The sequence below is a fragment of the Theileria equi genome, chromosome 1, assembly GCF_000342415.1.
Source record: "Theileria equi strain WA chromosome 1, complete sequence".
NCBI classification, from domain to species: Eukaryota; Apicomplexa; class Aconoidasida; order Piroplasmida; family Theileriidae; genus Theileria; species Theileria equi.
This window is the reverse complement of record NC_021366.1, coordinates 868,607-888,962: the sequence shown is the minus strand read 5'-3', so window position 1 is coordinate 888,962 and position 20,356 is coordinate 868,607. Positions and strand designations below refer to the sequence as shown.

The 20,356-nt window shown below is 39.6% G+C and overlaps 6 protein-coding genes across 6 annotated transcripts, besides 1 other annotated feature; 2 read left to right on the top strand and 4 right to left on the bottom strand.

Annotated features, from left to right (window-relative positions):
* Positions 1-404: 404 nt before the first annotated feature.
* On the top strand, positions 405-3,554 carry BEWA_022190 (hypothetical protein; the record flags this gene model as incomplete). Its single annotated transcript, XM_004828980.1, has 1 exon — positions 405-3,554. One exon carries the CDS (start codon positions 405-407, stop codon positions 3,552-3,554), a length of 3,150 nt encoding a protein of 1,049 aa, XP_004829037.1.
* A 1,078-nt stretch (positions 3,555-4,632) lies between these two features.
* Positions 4,633-5,508, top strand: BEWA_022180 (hypothetical protein; the record flags this gene model as incomplete). Its single annotated transcript, XM_004828979.1, has 1 exon — positions 4,633-5,508. One exon carries the CDS (start codon positions 4,633-4,635, stop codon positions 5,506-5,508), a length of 876 nt encoding a protein of 291 aa, XP_004829036.1.
* A 406-nt stretch (positions 5,509-5,914) lies between these two features.
* On the bottom strand, positions 5,915-6,466 carry BEWA_022170 (hypothetical protein; the record flags this gene model as incomplete). The annotated part of the gene is made up of 1 exon (XM_004828978.1): positions 5,915-6,466. The coding sequence occupies one exon, from the start codon at positions 6,464-6,466 to the stop codon at positions 5,915-5,917; it is 552 nt and encodes a 183-aa protein (XP_004829035.1).
* Positions 6,467-6,558: 92 nt separating this feature from the next.
* Positions 6,559-6,580: a sequence feature (AT_rich).
* Positions 6,581-6,964: 384 nt separating this feature from the next.
* On the bottom strand, positions 6,965-8,578 carry BEWA_022160 (signal peptide-containing protein; the record flags this gene model as incomplete). The annotated part of the gene is made up of 1 exon (XM_004828977.1): positions 6,965-8,578. One exon carries the CDS (start codon positions 8,576-8,578, stop codon positions 6,965-6,967), a length of 1,614 nt encoding a protein of 537 aa, XP_004829034.1.
* A 407-nt stretch (positions 8,579-8,985) lies between these two features.
* On the bottom strand, positions 8,986-14,999 carry BEWA_022150 (hypothetical protein; the record flags this gene model as incomplete). Its single annotated transcript, XM_004828976.1, has 7 exons — positions 8,986-9,349; positions 9,386-9,592; positions 13,478-13,796; positions 13,831-14,237; positions 14,272-14,374; positions 14,410-14,508; positions 14,545-14,999. 7 exons carry the CDS (start codon positions 14,997-14,999, stop codon positions 9,008-9,010), a joined length of 1,932 nt encoding a protein of 643 aa, XP_004829033.1. The 3' UTR covers positions 8,986-9,007.
* A 593-nt stretch (positions 15,000-15,592) lies between these two features.
* Positions 15,593-19,376, bottom strand: BEWA_022140 (diacylglycerol kinase, putative; the record flags this gene model as incomplete). Its single annotated transcript, XM_004828975.1, has 8 exons — positions 19,180-19,376; positions 18,889-19,144; positions 16,645-16,717; positions 16,487-16,610; positions 16,256-16,396; positions 15,883-16,221; positions 15,709-15,804; positions 15,593-15,673 (listed from the first exon to the last, which is right to left on the bottom strand). The coding sequence occupies exons 1-8, from the start codon at positions 19,243-19,245 to the stop codon at positions 15,593-15,595; spliced, it is 1,176 nt and encodes a 391-aa protein (XP_004829032.1). The 5' UTR covers positions 19,246-19,376.
* Between the last annotated feature and the right edge of the window lie 980 nt (positions 19,377-20,356).

Here is a 20,356-nt window from a genome sequence, read left to right as displayed (position 1 = left end):
ATATGTGTTGTTTTCCGGGCTTCTCCAGATTACCAATGGTTGCATTCCATGTACCAGATCGTTTCCGTTTAATCTTGAAACTTTCCAACTCATCCTTGACTCTGGCCACCTCTTAATTGCCTTGTTGGTCTAGGCATCTTACTGCTGAGTGGACTGTGTTATGGACTCGGTGGAAGTTGGTGATTGGATAGACGAACTAATTTCTACTGACGTGAGTGTTGACTGTACTACTGAAGACTGCCTTGATAGTTGTTCATCTTGTTCTGTGGATAGTCTCTCTGACGGTGAGCTAGTTGTGAGGGAGGATGGATGTATGGATGTAATGGAATGAAGAGGAAGACTGGGTGAGGATAGACTAAATACAATTTTGAGACAAAGTGGGAGACTAGAGAGTAGCATTATGAATGTCTACTATCGACATATCCAAGAAATGTCCTCATAGAACCAGTCTAGGTCCTTGTGAAGATGATCAACATATTGAAGCAGATAAGGGAGATCTTCAAGGAACTTCATACTATGGATATGTTACTCACAGTTCCATTGGAAAAAAGATAGGAAAGCTTACCTGCGGTGGAAAACCTCTTTTAATAGAAGATAGTAAAGGGACTACTACGTTCTCCACAAAGTATCCCAAGCTAGAGAAAGTAACTACGTATTACTATAAAAAGAACGATAGTAGTGATCACATACATGTGCCCCTTATCCTCAGGGTTAATGGAGGAGAAGCATATCACTTGTACCTTAACAAAGGTGGGGACCATACAAAATGGAGAGAGATCTCCTTGAGGGATTTAAATGGAATTCCTTCAGATAACAAAACAACCCCTAAACTGACTAGCAAGTTAAATAGTCAGACGTGTACTCTTCACAGACTCCATAAAATTGATATACGTAATGATGGAAATAGCGGTAACAATCCATACACATGCCATGTCTGTAAAGAAGCTACACTATGGTCGAGTACAGAGAAAGGTGTCAACTCCATTGACTATTACAAAAGGTTTTGTCACGTCCTGCTAGATAATGGTAACGAAATTACACATCCAGTTGCTTACGGAAATGATCTTATCAGGTACCGAGAAAATGCTAATAACAAATGGAAACCACTTTCATTCAGTAAAAGCAATTGTGAGTATCTTTCTGTTTACTACTGGGAAGGAGACAGTGACCGTGAGAATCCACTTTTAATGGAAGTTAAACATGATGGACAATCTACCTGGTATGAGAATGGATGGGAAGCTGGTATGAAAAGGCATGATAAGTGGACAAAGTTGGAAGATGCTATAAATCTATTTTCTCCTGAAAAGCTCAAGGAAAAACTTAACCTTCTTAGTTGTCTGCTTAATGGAACGGTTAGGATAAGCTTGGGGTTGACTTCAAATTGCCACACTTTTCAGGATACTAGACATAAGAGTAGGATTTTGAGCTCATATGATAGTACTATAGACATACAGCTTTCTCTTTCAGCCTATGTCTATACACCGAGTAAAGACTCTGGAAGTAGTTCATTTAATGTGTCAGAATTTTACCTTGAAGGTCATAAACAGACTTTTCCAGGAGATACTTCATTCTTTAAAGATGTTACCAAAGTTACTGCCTATGCTTCATCCTGTGATACTACAAAACCGTTTTTGCTTTGCATAGAAACGGAAAGTAGTAATGAGAAGTATAAGTGGTACCAGAAAACCAAGCCAGGGAATGACTGGGAAGTATATGGGCAATTCTCTACCCAGTCTCCTGATAGTGCTAAAGACAAATTTGGACCTATTTTCTCAGATGCTGTGAAAACTCTGAGTATAAAACCATGTGAGAAAAGGTATCCTCCAAGTGGTCTTAAGATAAATATTATAAAGCAACCGACTGGTGATCATCTTGCTACTACATACGTTGATTCCGGTTCCGGGGAAATTCCAATAGCTGTAGTAAAAAGACTTGATTCACCTGTGCGTGGTTTCTTCAAAGTTACTCACACTGCAAGGACAGCAACTGGATCTTTTAAACTAGACGGAAAGTTCACGAATGGAGATGGTATAAGAGGGGTGGAACAACTCATAGATAGTATCTCTGTTTTCTACTGGAACAGCAATGATCACACCCCAATCTTGCTTGAAATCAAAGATCAACAAGGGACAAAATACTATTCTCTCTGGGAAGACAATGTCAGAAACCAGAAGAATTGGGCACGACGAAATGGTTATGAGAATCTAACGTCTGCTGATTTGGAGGATATGCTAGATGATCAAAACTGTCATAGGAATAATGCAATTCCCATAGAACTTACTAAACCGAACTATCTCAAACCATTTTATAGTAAAATTAAGAAAAATACTGGCATTAATCCACATCTAAGCAAAAGATTGGTCTCTTCGTCCACCTCCTTACCTACTCCCCTTCCTGGTACTAACTATACTGTTCAAGAATACATAATTAATGGACATGGTACGAGAATTTCTAGGGTTACTTATAATGGAGAAGATACTGACATAGATCCTCCTAAAGAGTCAATATCAAGAATAAGAATATATAAGTGGAGTAAAGATCTCAAGAATATACCTTTACTTCTTGAGTTTATCCCGTCTTCTGGAAGCTCCACATTCTTTGAGAGTACTGATGTGACTAGTTTTATATGGAAACCTATTGATGGAAATGAATCAAAAGATTACTACAAAGGAGTGGATAAGACTCCACAAAAAACACTCACCGAGGTACTTACCAAGAAGTTGGATGAAGTGAGTTGCAGGATCCATCATACAGTTAAGATTGATATATCTAAGAATAGTGGAAGGTATTGTCATAGCAAATGTACTTACAAGAGAATAAAGGTTGAGAGGGAGGATACACTGTTCGAGGAATATATAGGTTATGAGCATACTTCTAACACTAAAGATAAGACTTTTACAATTACTTCCATGATGAAGAGGAATATTGAACAGAAGGTGGACCCTAATATAGAATTCCCTCTCAGAAATGTTGAACTAGTTACAGTATACTTCCCCAACTGCAGTCTAATCACTCCAGTTGTGATATACATAAAGTATAAAGAAAATGGCCAAAATAATACGAAGTGGCTTGAGAGTGATGGTGAAAAAAACTGGAAGGATATTAGCCAACAGATTCCTGGAGATGATACAAAAATCACGGAGTTTCTGAATGGTGTCACAAGTGGCCTAGGATTATGCACAAAATCTTCTAGACCTACTTACGCACAACCACACAATAGTATTGATGTTTCTTATGATTTAGGAGGATCAGTCTCTGGTGATGAAGATGACTTTGAGAGTAACAGCGGATACTCCGACGAAGAAGATGCTACTATTCCATCTGCTCTTACTCCTGATGTTCCTCCTAAAGATACTCCTGTTACTACTTCTGAAGAACCTGCTCTTGCTGCTCAAGCCTCAGGCCCTATTCCTGGAGGCTCTTCTGAAGGCTCTATTCTAGATAATCCGTATATTATCACCTCTTCTGTTCTTGGTACTTCTGCCTTGGCTTGTTTTGCTGGATGGAAACTCTATAATCGCTCCAGAGGAGACCCTTGGGTTAGACAAATATGAGTTTATGGATACTCTAGATACTAGCTTGGGCACTGAGTAGTTAGTCTTAATTTGTTGGTTTGTTTTTGTTTCATGTTAGTTGTTTATACTCTTGTTGGGTAGTTATATGTACTCTAATCTGTTGTATAGGATTCCTTATGTTGCAAGTCCTTTTCTAGTTCTTCGTTTTCCCTAGGAAATTCCATCACCTTTGCGTGCTCTGGAGATCTTGTTCCTTATCGAGTCTTTAGAGGTTCTTATATCATATATGGATATTTCTCATCTTTATTAAGAGATTAATATATTAGTTATGTCTAAATACGTTCTTTTAGCTGTTGTCTACTTTACATGGAAAATGTCGAGTACAAATTTCCAAGGTTAGAATTTGCAGTTAAAATTTTCAAGAATAACTCACACTTACTCTATTTACTCAACAAATATTATAAACATCAAATTTATGCATTTAAACGACTGGTCTAGTTTCCAGGGAGAGACAAGGCAAACGGTAGCAACGAAAAACCTGCAAAATTGGGTTTACCATTTTTCGAAATTTAAGCGGCAAAGCCTTGTGCATGCAGATGTTTTTAGGTAAATTAGAATTTTAAATATCCATATATCTGGTCAGAATAAGCTTGTGGTCCGTTTAAATTGCCCCGTTTTGGGAAGGAGTAATGCCATATCTGTCCACACATTTCCAACTTGTGTCCACAAAGTGCCTAATCTCACAAATTTTACATTATAAACAATATAATTATGCTTTGCATTAGATGTAATTACAGGATTTTGCATTTTAACTTTGATATCCACTTTTATTCCGGAAAAACTCTGTTCACTTCATCAGACTCTGCACTTGGAAAAGTCAAATTTTTCCGGCTAAAAATCTGTTATATACCTTTGAAAACTGCAATAAACTAAAAGTACATTGAAATAGGTTTCTACTGTGGCAAGAATAAGCGGTTTTCTGTTATTCCTTCATGACCCCACTAGGAGTACAAGTGTCAACTTCTTCCTGATTGACCACATGACTTATTTTCCGAAAATGAATCGCTTACAAACTTTTATTCCGATACTTTTATTCAGTGTTAGTTACTGCGGTAACATGTTTCCCAAGGAAGGGGAAAATAGCACTAGCCTTGACATAACGTCCGTGAAGGAAGATGATTTTAAAGTTACTGAAGATCTCATCAACGGCATACGCATAAAGACCTTCTTTCCAAATGATGGGATATTCGTGACAAGAGTGTTGGATTCTGGTACTCTCACATGGGATGGAGTCGATGATGAAGAATGTACATCGTGTGTTATTTACACCAGAGGCGGGTTTGCCTGTTTGCTTGAATTGACTATAAAAACTGAAACATCCGTCCGATTTGCATATTTTGAAAAGAAGGGAGGGAATGAATGGAAAAGGATTTCAGAAACATCATTTAGTGAAAAGTTTGATAAAATGGAAGAAAGTTATCTTAAACGGAGGCCAATAAACCTCTTATCCACCAGAAAGGACTCTAGCAAAGAATCAAGTTTAAGAGGGTCCCAATCTGAGGATGAGACCGCCGCGACTACAGAGGCTTCTGCTGAAGAAGCTGAATCTGCAGGTGCATCAAGTTCTCATCCACCCTATCTTTACAATGAGAAAAACACCTCCGCTACACTTGACCTCGCAAATGTTGACAAGTACAAAACATATGTTTATGACACTACCTACAATGGTCTTACACTCACCAGCTACCGTGCAAGGGACAATGTCCACTTTAACAAAGTTGTGGATGGAAATATTCCCATCTGGGAAGCTCAAGAAGGTGACAAAGGCATCTTGTGCGAATACTACTCAGAAGTTGGATATTTTACTTTATTTTTAATACGATACAAGTCCGGAGATTCATATTACTTTAAATATTACGTCAAGGAAAACGACATCTGGATAAGTATTGACAAGAAGGCATTTTACAACAGACTCAACTTTTTGAATTTCTAGAGTTTTTCAAAAGAAAATTATCGCAATATACGCCAAATTGGTCTAGGAAGAGCTATCTATAAACTCTTCATGTTCAAAGATAAAACATCGCAAATTATAATGCTTTTAAGCACCCCAAGGTTGCATTTAATTTTTATTTGAAGAATATACATGTTATTATTGAAAACTCCCTTTCAAGTAAAATCCACCTATAACATCCCAGTGTACACGAATGTCAGGACAAAAGGCGACCTTTGGCCAGTGCTAATAAAAAGCTTACATGAATGAATTCCTGCACTTACATATACCATAAGAATTTAATAGATGCAGAAAACCTGCTACATACATTCGTATAAAATATTCGTTACATGCAAATTAAATTGAGACCTTGCATATGATATCGGGTTCTTCAAAAACAATACCGACTTTAATATGGATTGTACTGTGTATAAATCCATGGGACTAAATTAATCAAGTTTTTAAATTGATGTGCCTTACCAGGAAAAGCACCAGTTGAATATGGTCCTTTAATTGATTGTGTTTCTACACTAATCATTTCTGTAGCTACATTTTCAAATTCGCAATATTCCTCCTCAATGTCTTCTAAATGTGGTATGAATTCAGCGTACATTTTATTCTTTAACATCTTCCTGAGTTTCTTACCGAGTCTCCCTGTTCTTATAATTTTCCATTTATTTCTCTTTTTTCTAAAGCTTCTAAGAATGGGTCTACCTGGAGAGTTCATGAGTATGGTCACTATTTTGATAGATCCGTTACTAGAAAATATGCGTAGATCTATCCCGAGTTCATAACCATCACTCCTCCATATTTCCGAATCTCCCTCTCGTACTATCCCAATGAATCCACCTTCCTTGGGCGTTATTACTGTCTGACTGAGACCATTTACAACATTTTCATTTATAATCACAGATTTATCATCTATTTCAGCTATATCTATTGTAAGAGCTCCTGTATTCATAATAGGTATACCATTAGAAATGCTCTTTTCAGAATTGCATTTAAAGCAACAGTCGAATATACCGCACTGACACACATTGGAAATGCAGAAACATATAAATAAATATTATTAAATCCATTGTTAATCTGTGTACAACTTAACCTAATGCGGTTCTACCCTTGTGAATTTGGCAGACGTCATAGAATGAGATCGGGAACATAAGAAACATGCATGCTCATCAGGACTATAGCTTGATGGGTTGTTAACTTCACACTAAAACATTTCATTACGTACGAGCACCAGATTTTTGTAAAACCGGTAAACTATAAACATGTAGGGCTGGTGAGTGACTACGGGTCAGTTGATAAAATCATCCATTTACTCACTGTTTAAGGATTTTAGTGGCAAAATATGGATTTAGAACAACTAAAGTATGGGATTTGACCAAAGCAGAGTATTAAAATAACCCATAAAAGTACTCATGAATTAAACTATTGAGAATGTAAATCACATACTGCATTACAAAAGAGTAGTCGCGCTGCAGACCAGCAGAAGCGTAAATATTGAGCTTTTAGTGAATGAAGCTGTTGCTGTTGGTTTTGCAGCGGCTGCATTTGGATTAGGTTCCTTTCCCGGTGAGTTATCCCGGTTGGTGTCTGGTTTTTCAGAATTGTTTGTTTCAACGTGTTTTGCCTCTTCTTGTCCGGCAGGATTGAATGAAAGAGGCTCTTCTTCATCTCCTGCATTATTATCTTTCATTTCAGATTCCTCTTCTAATTCTAGTAGTTTATTCTCTAGCATTTCCAATATTTCCGATGCACTCGGTCCTTCCTCCTCCAATCTATCCTCATATGGCTCTGCATTACCCTCTGGGACGTTTAATTTCTCTTCCGTTTCTAATATATCTTTCCACAGTTCACTTTCCTTTCCTTTCAGAGTTCCCAATGATGGTTCGTAGCCAAGAACACATGTAGACTCTTCTAGATCCTCTGAGGAGTCGCAATCTGAAAAGGGATCCCCAATCTCTTCAAATACAGTTGGAGATCCAATGACGGCCACTCTGTGCTTTGGGTGAGCTAATTCCGTAGATGGCTCTTTTAGATTATCTGACGCCTCTACTTTTGGGGAATCTAATCCAGATTCTTGCACAGGGGCTAAATTGGCTTCCTCAGGTCCTCCTACCTTTTCTTCCTCATCCTCTTTTTGCCCTTCATCATTCTCAACTTGTTCATCCCTTTCCTTTTCTGGTTCACTCACGTTACCATTTTCACCCACAACATTTGCATCTACCGTTACACTTGGTCCGGTGGAAGGGAACGACTCTCGGTCAACTCCGAAAGCGGTTACAAGTTTGTCGCGAAATTCTTCCGAGAGGAGAGGCAGAGTGGCATCATCACCCTTGAGAAAGTACTTGTAGGATGCCTTGCCTCCAAAGAGGACACATACGCTGAGGAGTTTGGTTGAGTTTTTGGAGGTGAATTGGAATGAATGGCATCTTTCGCCTGGTCCTCCATTCCAGAGACTTTTGCCTCCGTCTGTGAGTTGAGTGATGTAAGCGTTACCTTTGGTTGTGTATGTAGCGGAGTCTACACCCGCATCACTGCATTCCATCACAAAAGTCTTCCCATTGAATTTGTTCGACACATCGACCGTTTGAGGGTCAGATGGACTCGCTACATCTTCTTCCTCCCTCAAAACCAGTCCCTTGGGGAGGAGTTTCAGCAGGGCGAGTTTATTCCCAAAATCCGTTCCGTCAACGAGGGTCCATTTTCCTCCAACTTTTTCATAACAGAGCAAAACATCTCCGCCGTCACCCTTGACCAACACACTGAGGAGCTCCGAATGTCCAGTTTTATGGTACAAATTGACGTCCGTTCCCATCTCTTCTGGGCCTCCCACCCAGACATATTTGGGGCCTTCTGTGACTTCACCAAAGTAGTGGTTGCCATCCGGCGTCACTTTCGTGCGACTCACACCGTCTGTAGTATCGACCAGGACGCTGGTCCTGCGGGTGTCAGGATTTCCGACGTTGAGGCAGAGCGCAAGGTCATTTGAAGGCGCCGAACGGAGCGCCCCTAGACACCCACTGGGCCAGAATGTGTAGAGGAATATGAAAGTTGCGATGAACTTCATTTTGGGTGGAGTGTGTCCCGGGAGTCTCGAGAAATTCCGAGATTGTGGAATGCATGGGGTTGAGGAAACGCCAGGACCAAACATCTCCCAAATTCGCCTGCATTTATGCGATTTAAAAGGGAAGTAATGTGATACAATGGACTAGGGTTATGTAAAGACCCGGGTGACTACAAAACTCGAAGGAAGGACGGTGGAATCTCGCGTCTAAAGCCCTGCAGAGCCGCAAACGAGACGAACTCGTTCACGGCCCTCAGGAATACAGAAGAAAAGACTACTACTAACGTTTGGTGGTCGAGGGAAGTCTGTGAGGGTCCCCTTGGCACGGCAAGTGTGTGGATTCCATTCCTCCGGGTTTCGACAATCGACGAATAACGCAATATAGAGTGAATAAAAGCAAAGAGCTTACTGGGCGCATGACAAAAACCCAAATCAGGATGCGAGAGCCGTCTTTTGCTTCCATTTTAGTGCCTTTTCAAGTATCTTGCTCTTTTGTCCTCCGTCGTCTGGGAATATGAATACGACGTCCTCGGTCGTTTGTCCGTCCTCCAACTTTCTTTTCCGGAGTGCCTTCTTGGCCTGTCTTGCCTTGATCTTTTCGATGCTCTTTTGGTCCCCGAATTCCATCTCAAGTTTGAGGGCATGTGAAAGTAGAGATGCCCTATCAACATTTGCGCCTTCATTCTTGTAAATTTCTAGCCCGCGTTCAATAACCGCCCTTGCGTTCTCCATATTCTTGCATTCGGCTTCAAATTTCGAGTATTTTACAAATATCTGTGAATTTTTACTTGTGATGAAAAAACACCATACCTTAATGTGTGTGGTTTTGAGTAGACATCTTTCGTACAAATCTCTAACCCTTACATGCTCATTCCACTCGTTTTCTAATTCCATATATCGGTCCCAAATGAGCTCCGGACGTTCCATTCGCTCCATGCCAATGGCGGCTTCCAAAATCCCACGCACACGCTCCCTTTCGCCCAGCAAGAGTTCAAAGTCAACAAATGATAACCAGCTCTATAAAAAGTATTAGGGTGTATATAGTTTTGGTATAGATGGGAGAGTATCAAGCAGGCATATGCGAGTTTTAGCAGAATGAGTACAGTAACAAAGGGAAGGTCCGGATGATTAATTTGATGTTTTGAAAATTCCAAGAATAACATTTCAGAGGGTATTTAATTGAAATTTATGAACCTCCTTGAGAGGTATAATAAACGGTGCTTTTAGGATTAAAAACAACAAATTAAGACCAACTACTCAGTATCCATTAGCGTCAACAAGATAACAATCTCAAAATAAATCTTGAAAGATTTGTCAGGAATAGACAGTTCATGCATGTACATAACTGGTTATGTGATTGTACAGATTGTTTGGTGGCCTATTTTTTGACAGCCTGTAGTATGTACTCGTAACTAGTATTTCTTAGAACATCATATTTGTCTAACCCAGGGATCTCCCTTATATTTAGTATAGAACTTATAACCTGCAAAACAAGCCAAGGCAGAGGTACCAAGAACAGATGAAGCGATAATGGAAGGAGTCTTTGTATTAGGAGTATTAGGGCCTTGATTAGAAGCTTCTTGAGCACCTCCACCGGCAGAACGAGCTTGAGGAGCATTTTTTGCCAGGGAAGGAGGTCCTTCAGCACCATCTCCAGGAGATTGTTGAGGAGCTCCTTTATGAGATTCAGTAGGAACAGAGTCAGTTTGAGATCTGGATTGGTCAGTTACACCATTACCACTAGCAGTGACATCACCAGAGTCTTTTTCTTCAGATGAGTCTTCAAGATCACTCGACTCTTCACTATCTTCGTCGCCCATAGGAGATACTTGTCCTGATCCTCCACCTCCAATATGTGTTACTGTAGCACCAGATCTGGAAGATCCCTGAATTCTTGGGCATAAGTTTAGAGTACCTTTTACACCTTCCAGAATCTTCTCAATAGCATCTTTCATGACATTTCCATCACCTACTTTGATTTCTGGGATCGTCCCACTAAAATCCTCCCATATTTGTTTACCTTCATTCTTAAGCCACTTAGAACTTTTGCTGCTATCTTGATACTCTACGTATATCATAACAGGAGTTTCTTGATCACATACCGTAAAGTATACGGTGATATCTTTAACATTCATAAGAGGAAAACCTAAACTACCATTCACATGTTGCTCGGTGTTTCCATTGTAGAAAGAAGTCACTGTAAATGTCTTCTGCCCCGAAATTGCAGATGTATGATCATACCCAATGCACTCTGGAATGTTTTTCTTTGTTCCAGCAACCTTTATCCTACACCTTGGTTTACATTTATCATGGCAGTATGTGTTGCTCTTCTTAGATATATTAATTTTAACTATATGATGGATTCTGCAATTCACCTCATCAAGCTTATTTGTAAGTGCTTGTTGTGGAGTAGAACCGAGTCCACCATTGTCATAGTAATATTTTGATTCATTGATATCAATAGGTTTCCATTTTGTATAATCTGGACTTCCAAGATTCTCAAAAAATATAGACCCACTCTGGTCACTCTTAACAAATCCTAAAAAGAGAGGGGTTTTTTCAGTTTTATCTTCATTCCAGTAATATAATACAACCTTAGTTACGGTGTCTTTAGTGGCACCTATATTGGTATCTTGTCCTCCAAAAGTTACCCTGGAGATTTTAGCACCACCTTCAATTGTGTATTCTTTAACGGTATATTCATTCCCGGGAGGACTTTGTGGAGAGCCAGAATTTGTAATCTTTTTATGATCCTTTATACATTTTGGTACTTTATCGTCTTTATAAAGCTTATATAGGTTAGAAAGATCAGTAGGATATTTTAGATCAATGGGAATTGCATTGTTCTTTTGACAGTTTTGATCATCTAACATAAAATTTAGATTAGCGTCTGTTAATCTGGAATAACCACCTTGTATCCAATTTTTACTGCTTGCACCTCTGCTATAGTACTTAAGATTTCCACCCTGATTAATCCCAAGTAAAATGGGATTATGAGGCACTCCCTCCCAAAAGTAGACAGAGACACTCTCAACATCTATGGTCCCCTTTCCTGCTCTTATCTTATCTCCATTGTTACTGACGCTAATATTCAGCTTAAAAGATCCTGTACCTGAGACACTATGAATATTCCTAAAGAAACCCTTAAGACCAACATCATCCTTTGCAAGAAGCACTAAAGTATGGTTTGCATCAGAAATGGCCTTATATGTATCAGTAAGTGCGTTACCCTTTGGTTGATGTGAGATATTTATCTGGACACCGGTTGGAGGAGCTTTAGCAGGGGGACATTCTTGTATATGGAAGGGACCTTTCACACGGTAGAAAATTTGTCTAATATGGCCGGATAAATCATCATGTTTTTTCTCCCAGGTATTATTAGTCCCTCTTTGGTACCATTGGCTTTTAGAATCACTACTGTCCACACGTATAATAAATGGATTTGTAGGATCACAAAACGAAGCATATGAAATAACCTTTGTAACATCCTTGAAGAATAAATTACCATATTGGCTTTTCTGTCTATTATCCTTGAGTAGGATCTCTGCCACGGAAAATGGTTTATTACCATCTTTACTCGTATATTCATAAGCTGAAAGGAAAAGCCCCCTGTCCACAATAGCATTATGACGGGTGTTTATTCTACTTTTATGATTGCCATTGCCAGAATCATGACAACCAGAGTCCCGTCCTAAGTTAATCCTAACGGCCTTATTGAATGCACAACTAAGATAGTCTAATTTTTTCCTGAGGTTTACTCCATAAGAAGATAACTTGTCAGTTTCCTGCCTTTCCAACCTTTTCCATTTATAATTTTTATCCTTATACTGTATATCACTCTCATACCAATCAGACTGTCCAACATTACTAGGTTTAACTTCTATCAAAAGAGGGTTATCATGAGTATTGTCACCCTCCCAGTAATAGACTGAGAGGGTATCATTCTTATTAACCGAGAGGAATTTGGAATTATGTTTATTCGGTTCTTTATATTTCACCAGATTGCTCCTGTAGGAAAGATAGTACTTTCCATCCCCCGTTGGAGTATGCTCAAACTTAGTATATACCTCATGTACTTCAACTCTTGGTTTAACATTAACCTTTGCCTTACCACAGAAATTACAGTTATAAGAATCTCCCTGTTTATCCTTATTATTCTCTAGATTAACTCTGTGAAAGTTGTAGAGAGAGCAGGCAACTCTATCAAGGTTTTCCTTGAACTGAGGATTAGCGCGTTCCGTAGTACTGCTAGGGAATCCACCTGTATTATCAATCCTTTTCCATGTTAAGTTATCTCCATTAGTACTGGCATTCTCATACCATTTATATTCTGCTTCACCATAATCCTTAACCCCGAGGAGAAGAGGGGTTTTTATAACATCTGCCTTTTTGTCATAGTTATGATAGTAGATGGTGACCACATCTGATCTACCATGTGTATCGGTAAATGGTATGGATGAGTTCCCATTTTCTATTTGAAGAGATGTTCCACTGTACGTGAGTCCCTTGATCCCTTGCCCAGAAAATTTCTCATGAGTGCAATATCCGTAGCCTGTAACATTTTTTAGTGAACCCGTTTTAGTAGTTATAAGACCTGCACTCTTTGGGCATGTACATCTATTTCTGCATTTGTTGTGTATGTCCACCTCTACAGACATTCATCCTTGGCTCTATCTTAAAATCCTTTCAAAACTCTGAGATCCATGAGTAACCTATCTATTCCTCATTCATACATTCATCCTCCCTCACAACTAGCTCACCGTCAGAGAGTGTCCACAGAACAAGATGAACAAGTATCAACACAGTCTTCGGTAGTACAGTATGGATATTACATCCCTGAATGTTACTTGCTCACTCTGCAATCATAGTACGCAGACAACCTAATGGTGTATCCATTCTTACCTGAGGTTTGAAAGGCCACATTTCTATATACTTTGCGTGTATGAGCCTACATCTGTCTACATTTCCTAGCTTTAGCTCAAGTTGTGCATATGATTCAAATATTTTTGGTTTTTTACAGACTCCAATCCCCGTACCAAATGTTTTACGCATTTTATCCAAATCACCTTGCCGAAGATATAATTCTCCAAGGAGAATGTGGAGTTTGGCAAAGTTTTTTGGTAAAAGTTCAAATGCTTTTAAATAGACCTGAATTGCCCTTTCAGGTTGCGATAGTGTCAGTTCGCTGAATACAGCGTAATTTATCCACAGGTACGAATATCTAAAGACTGTTGTATGAGAATTAACTTGCATACCTTCTCCACAATTTGGAATCATTGACTTGTGGGTAGTTTGCGATTGCACGTTCATAAATTTCACATATTCTTGCTTCTTGAGCTGCTCTATCAACGTTTGGATCACTTATAACTCCCTCCTCCAGTCTTGTATAGTCGAACCAGAGGTCATACTTTGATGGATTTTCCAATAGGGCTTGCTCATACTCATTTCTCTTTTTGTTTATAATTACAGAATCGATATTTTTACTCTGGTACTGTTTCTGAAACAAGGTAAATTTCTTGTACAAGTTTTCAGCACCCTCTAGTGACGTTAAACCCTGTTCAAATATTTTTTGAGCGCCAGTAAAGTTACGCTGCTTCTCTTCAAAGGCTGCAAACTTGATAAAGAATTCCTCATCCAGGAGTTCTGGAGGTAAAATCTCAATCTACATATAATTGTCAACGCTGAAATGCACATACCGCCTTGAGAAATGCAGCCCTAGCATTTGCAAATTCACCATGCCTTTCCTCAAACTTTACATATTTTAAAAATGATTTACAGGAAGGACGATTTTCCAGGTACCTATTTCCACAATGTTTTATAGATTTGTAACACACCTCTTGAAGATGTCTCGGCACCTTTCAATTTCACCGCAGCGTTCTTCAAACTTTACATAGAGCATCCACCCCTTGTCATCTGGATTCCACTCCATCCACCTGAATAAAATATGATGGAACATGAAACAAGCACACCTCTCAAAAATGCTTCTTGCATTGGCGTAGTTCCCCAAGAGTTCTTCAAAATGGGAGTATTTGAACCAGAATTCATCCACCCTTGGGAGTATGGATACAGCCCTATCAAAGAGATTGCGTGCCGAGTTTATATTTTTATTCTTCATTTCCGTCTCAATATAGCGAGACCACAGGGGAACGTTGTTTGGGTCAACGAGTAAGGCTCGTTCAAACACACTTCTTGCTCTTCTAAAATCCCGTTGGTTAGCCTCCCATAATGCGTATTTAATCCACGTTCCAATGTGATGCCTCTGTCTTCTTACACTATCCTCAAACTCCTTACGCCTTTGGGCCTTGTAATATGCGAGTTCATCCGCATCGGCAAACGTATGATTCACAGTCTTGACGTCCTTTGTCTGCCATTCTACAGCGTCACGCAAAATTTGTTCCGCTGTAATCTGGACAGCCGCAGGCATTTTGTTTTTGACCTGAACATTTCATGTAAGATTCCTTCAGTTTCAGAGATGCATTGAGGCGTGGTTAGATAAATGGCTCTTTCAGGGCCAGAGTTATCTTCCAACGGCACAAATGAGAGATGAATGGTACGATATAGGCGATTTAACCGCAATTTAGCGATAAAGTCGTCGATATGGCACCAATAATGGCAAAATCTTCACTTGTTCGCCGTAAAGAAGCGAAAATTACCGTACAACCACAAACATCCACAAAATATCGCACGTATGATGCAAAATTGTCGTAGAATAGCACAGGGTGGATGAAAAAATTACCTGGAGCTTCTCCGGGTCAAAGGGCGCCATCTTGAGGTTTATAAAGGACTACTGGGTTAAAATTTATACATTTAAATATAAAACTGTACAACACCCATGTAATTATGGTATAATATGTGAATTGTGGGCCGAGATTCCTGTGGGAGGGAGGCAAACACCTCAGTTCCACCATCTTGCCAGCAGTAACAAACTAACAAATAAACTACTACGTTATGTGTTAATACGACGGCGGTGTACGTGAATAAAGCGCCGTTCTTGCAAAAGTTACAAACTGCACTGAGCTATACTAAAACTCGTATTGTTTTAACGTGTTTAATTTCCACTTCCTTTGGTTGAAACATTACAAAGAACTCTCCATCAATCTGCAAAATCGATTAAGGTGTTTGCTCCAACGTACCTGAAAGTATGTCTTTTCAGCGGGAGACAACTGCTTGAAAACAATCTTCCAAGGTCCCTTTCCCACATGGACCCTGCGAGAGTGACCAGACGCAAGCTGTATATTGTTAGTTAGCCGAGGGACAAAAGAGATTTCATTCTAGATCGGCAGAGATTCCCAGAACCTCAAACTTACCAAATCCAGCGCCATATGGCTAACTGCCTTATAACATGTGAATTCCAGTTGACCGTCTCCCATTCTTTGGCTGGCTTGAAATAACTTTGAAGATTCTCCCTTTGAGAGATTACTTAGACCTAGATGTTTTCCTTTGAAACAATCTACTCCGGCTGCAAAACTGGGTATATTTGTGGCGATAAAAGAGACTGTTTTTGGTAGTACAGGAACATTTTCATCATTCTTCTCTGTAACAAACACAATGTCGTTATAAAGCTCCCCAGTAAGCATTTTATCAATTTGTTTGTCAACAAATACTTGTCCCAATACTGAACGTTTAATTCCCTCCATTAGATATCGCTGTAAATTTATATTTGCCAAGGACCAAACTTACAAATTTGTTCATGCCTGTGGAAAATGATCTTCTCCTATCAAAACCTCTTCCAATCCTACTTTCAGTTCCAATACTAAAGTAGTTTCCCATCATAAACTCCATCTTTTTAACTTCATCTCCGTTTATGTCAAAGACGGTTTGCTGTAATGATAATATAATGAATTGTGTGGAAGTTTAACACGCATTTGTTGTCATGTTTCAAACCAAAAGAGTAAAGCAACAAAGACTAACCTTGGTTCTGGTATTTGAATTAATCTGATTAAATGACCCTTCGGGCTCAACAGTGATTAAAATATGCCAAAAGTCATGAGCTGCACACTCAGCGTTCAAAATTTTTTCCACCAGTCCACGGAGTCTGCAAACAGTTTATTCGCAAATTACAAACATACGGTCTCAGATTATCCACAAATGGCTTTAAATTATGGAACTTGTTCCATTTTACGGCCCTTGCAAAATCATTGCCTAAAGATTTTGTGTAATTTGTGAATGTGACAATGAGGAATAAGTTGCACGGGAAAATGTTGTTTATTTTCCAAATTTGATATTTTTACAATGAGTAATTTAACAATCTCATGTTATCCAAAGATATATATTCCCTTTCATGCATACTATACCAACAAGAGGGGAGTGTCTCTACCACCTACCAAGGGTAGGGAGAACATACTGCATTATATCCATAGGGGGTTCCATCCATAGGATGAACGAGTGATATTTAAATTATCATTACATTGTCAAATAGTTCCGCCATTATTAACTAGGCTGAGGAGTAGGATCAGGAGACTCTTTGGCCTACGATCATTATCCTCCCCAATATCAATCCATAGAAACTCATCAGATCTGCCGAACCCAAGGGTCAGAGTGATGTATATAGAACTTATAAAGTTTCCATGATACAAAAGTAGTTATACAGGAAGCTGTAAAAACACCAGCAAAGGCTCCAAGAATGTTCTCTATACCCCAATCAGAAAGGCCTAAGCCTTCTTGAAGTTGAAGTTTAAGAGCTTCAGTAGCAGCACCTCCACCAGTATGTTTTAGTCTTTCACCATCTATGGCATCTTCTGCCATTTGAGCCACAGGAGTACCTTGTAGAAGAATCTTAGTCTCAGACTCTGTATCAGGAACTTGGTCAGATAAGTCAGCAGCTGGAACTTCCTCACGTTGAACTCCATTCTGTCCAAGAGCGCATGCTTCCAAGCTCGTACATCCAAGTTTCTTTAGTTCCTCTACAAGTTTCTTAAAGTTTTCATTATCCTTACAGTCAAGCTTCTTATTCTCTAAATTTCCTGGTTTTATATTGTTGAGGTTACCTGGGACTGGAATCCACTTGTTGCCATTTTTCTGGAACCAACCTTCAGCCGTGCCTCTAGTAGCCTCAAGATATATGAGCACTGGTTCCCTACTATCAGAGTAGAATACAGAGACTGAGACTTTTACTGCTTTGTTGGTAGGTAATTTGAGGCCAGTAATATTTATTCTCTTCCTGGGAGTATTAACAGTAGTATAATAGTAGATAGCAGCAAGTCTTACTTCGTCACTATGATTAACAGTGTGTTTGTAGTATGTAAGGCGACTTGAATCATGAGATGTGCAAGAAACAGTCTTTTGCTCAACGGTGACCCTTCCGCCATCAGTAATGCTATGGTAAATGCAACAGTATGATCCAGACTTCCCACCATTGGCGGGCTTCTGAGGATTCTTGGAATTCTGAAATGTTAGATTAAAAGTAACTGCATTGTGATGTTGACAAACTAGTTCGTCTAGTTTCTCCTCAAGATTCACATCAGAGAGGGATTGAGAACCTGGATTGATTAGAAACCAACCAGTACTACCAGTACCCCTGACATAATAGTTAGTTCCTTTAGCCGTGGTGGTAACTTCCACCAGGAGAGTGTTCTTAGGTGTCTGAGTACCATTGTCATGTTTCCAATAGTAAGCTGCAACCGAAATTACCTTATTCATACCGGTTGGCCCAAAAATAACTTTGCCTTTATCATCCTTAACTGCCAGTAGTCTGAATGACGATCTTCCTCCGCCAGAATCCTCATGAGTGTACTTGTAAAAGTCAGATCCAGGAGGATAGGGGTATCTTGTGACTTTAATTTTCCTACCCCTTCTGGTAGGAGGAACAACTCCATTATATTCGTGATAAGCAATATTATTCTTTATCTTTTGGTTTTCTTTAAGATTAATGATTACTCCATCATTAGCCATTATTGATAAGGTATATAGACCATTATGCTCTGACCAAGTCCTTTAGGTTGATAAGGGGCTTCAAATCCAACTGTTTCAGGTTCTTTATTTTTAGCATAAAGTCTTTCGGGTCTTCTAGAATTACCGCAAATACTACTCCCAGTAGAAGATCCAACAGTAGATTCTTCAGCTTTACTAACACCTCCATCCTTTAGTTCTTCCTCAGACTCCTACTACTTGTCATCCCTCCATAGTTTTCTTCATACTATCCATCATCCTCAGTAGTCTCCCATACTAACGATCCATTAATGTCTCAACTGGTGTGAGCAGAATTGTCACTATGAATGAATGGCAAGACTCCCAGGTTGCCAAAATTCTTCATGCCTTGCATGTTCAAAGTACGCAATCCATCACCATCCGGCTAGAATGCATATGTAACATACCTGTTCCGTATGGAACGATTCCAAACACGATATCTTCCGTGCTGATGCCATGTTTTTCGACTTCTGAAATGACCCATGTGAGACTTCCGTCTCCACCTGCAATGATCACCTTGATTCCGTCATCTGCTCTCTTTTCCGATACAAGCTTCTTCAAGTGTATAAACCCGGGTTTATTCCCGGATTCTCCTTCAAAGATGGAGTATATTCTGATAATGTGTGGAACTGGTTTTGAGAATTTCAGTTCATCGACGCATGGCTGAATAAAGATCTTTTGCGTGTAAAACTACAAACCTCAATGAAATTATATGCGCTTTTCCCACCGCTTTCTGGGTTGACAAAAATGTAGATGAATTCCATTTCAGGATTTTAACAGGTCCACAAGGAGTTGTGGACTCAAATATCGTAAATCCACCTCATACTCGGCCTATAGTTTTGTCCGTTCGTCAAAGACTCTTAAATACAGAAATGTACCTAAATGTGTGTACTACAACTACATAAAAATGGTAAATGCAAACTTTCTTGCATGGGTATGCCAACGTGCGCAACAGATGTGGCTCGCGGCGTCAAGTTTGCAAGTAAGGCCAAAACGGAGACCAGATGGCCCAAAATGTCAAAGAGACTTTTACAACTCAAAAAACTCCGGGTGTTTAAGAAGCGAGGAAAATGTGTAGAAATTTCACCCGCAACGCAAGATCCCTGTCACATGCTCGGAATTTTCGTCACTATCGCGGAGAAAATTTGGATTTACCGAAAATTTAAATTAAAATTTTCCTCACAAAGACGTTTAAAAGCGTCTTTTATGGCTCCGGAGAGCCGTGCATCGCGTGCTCGCGGAGATTCCATGAGAATTGCGTGGCCTCCATGGGCTCATGGAGCGCACCTTTTGGTGCCACCGGGGTACCTCCTCTAAGTATCTCAATTTACGATTTAGAACCTCCAAGTCTCCCGTTATTCTCCCTCGCCTCGCAGAATGGCAGGAAAGTGTGTAGGTTGCCGGTCGGTTAGAATGAGCAATTGGAGGACCAGACGGACGATGTGTTAGGACCACGTCAGTTTTATATGTAATAACACTCTGTGGAACCGCAGAATATCTAAAGGAAGTGCTCTGGAAGCTGCACTGGACCATTCACTGGTTAGTACTTGTGGAATTTCGGTCTTTACAGAGCGTCGTCGTTCTTCTCAGTGCTTCTCATCAGTACTTGTAAACAGTTCTGCATAGTTGATAGGCATGGTCTTGCTGGTTCCACTGCGTCCATTTCTTGCTCATAACTAGTCCAGCTACGGTCCGTTTTATCCATACTTGTGCCTCTTTTTCAGACATTTAGAATGCTACATGCACAATTTTACGGTATAGACGCTATTTACCTCTCCATTGACCGTTGGAATTTCATTACAACGGTGATTCCAAGGGGAAGAGTTCTGCAAGGGGCCATAGTTGACCGAAAATTGGCTCACAGATCTCTCCCAT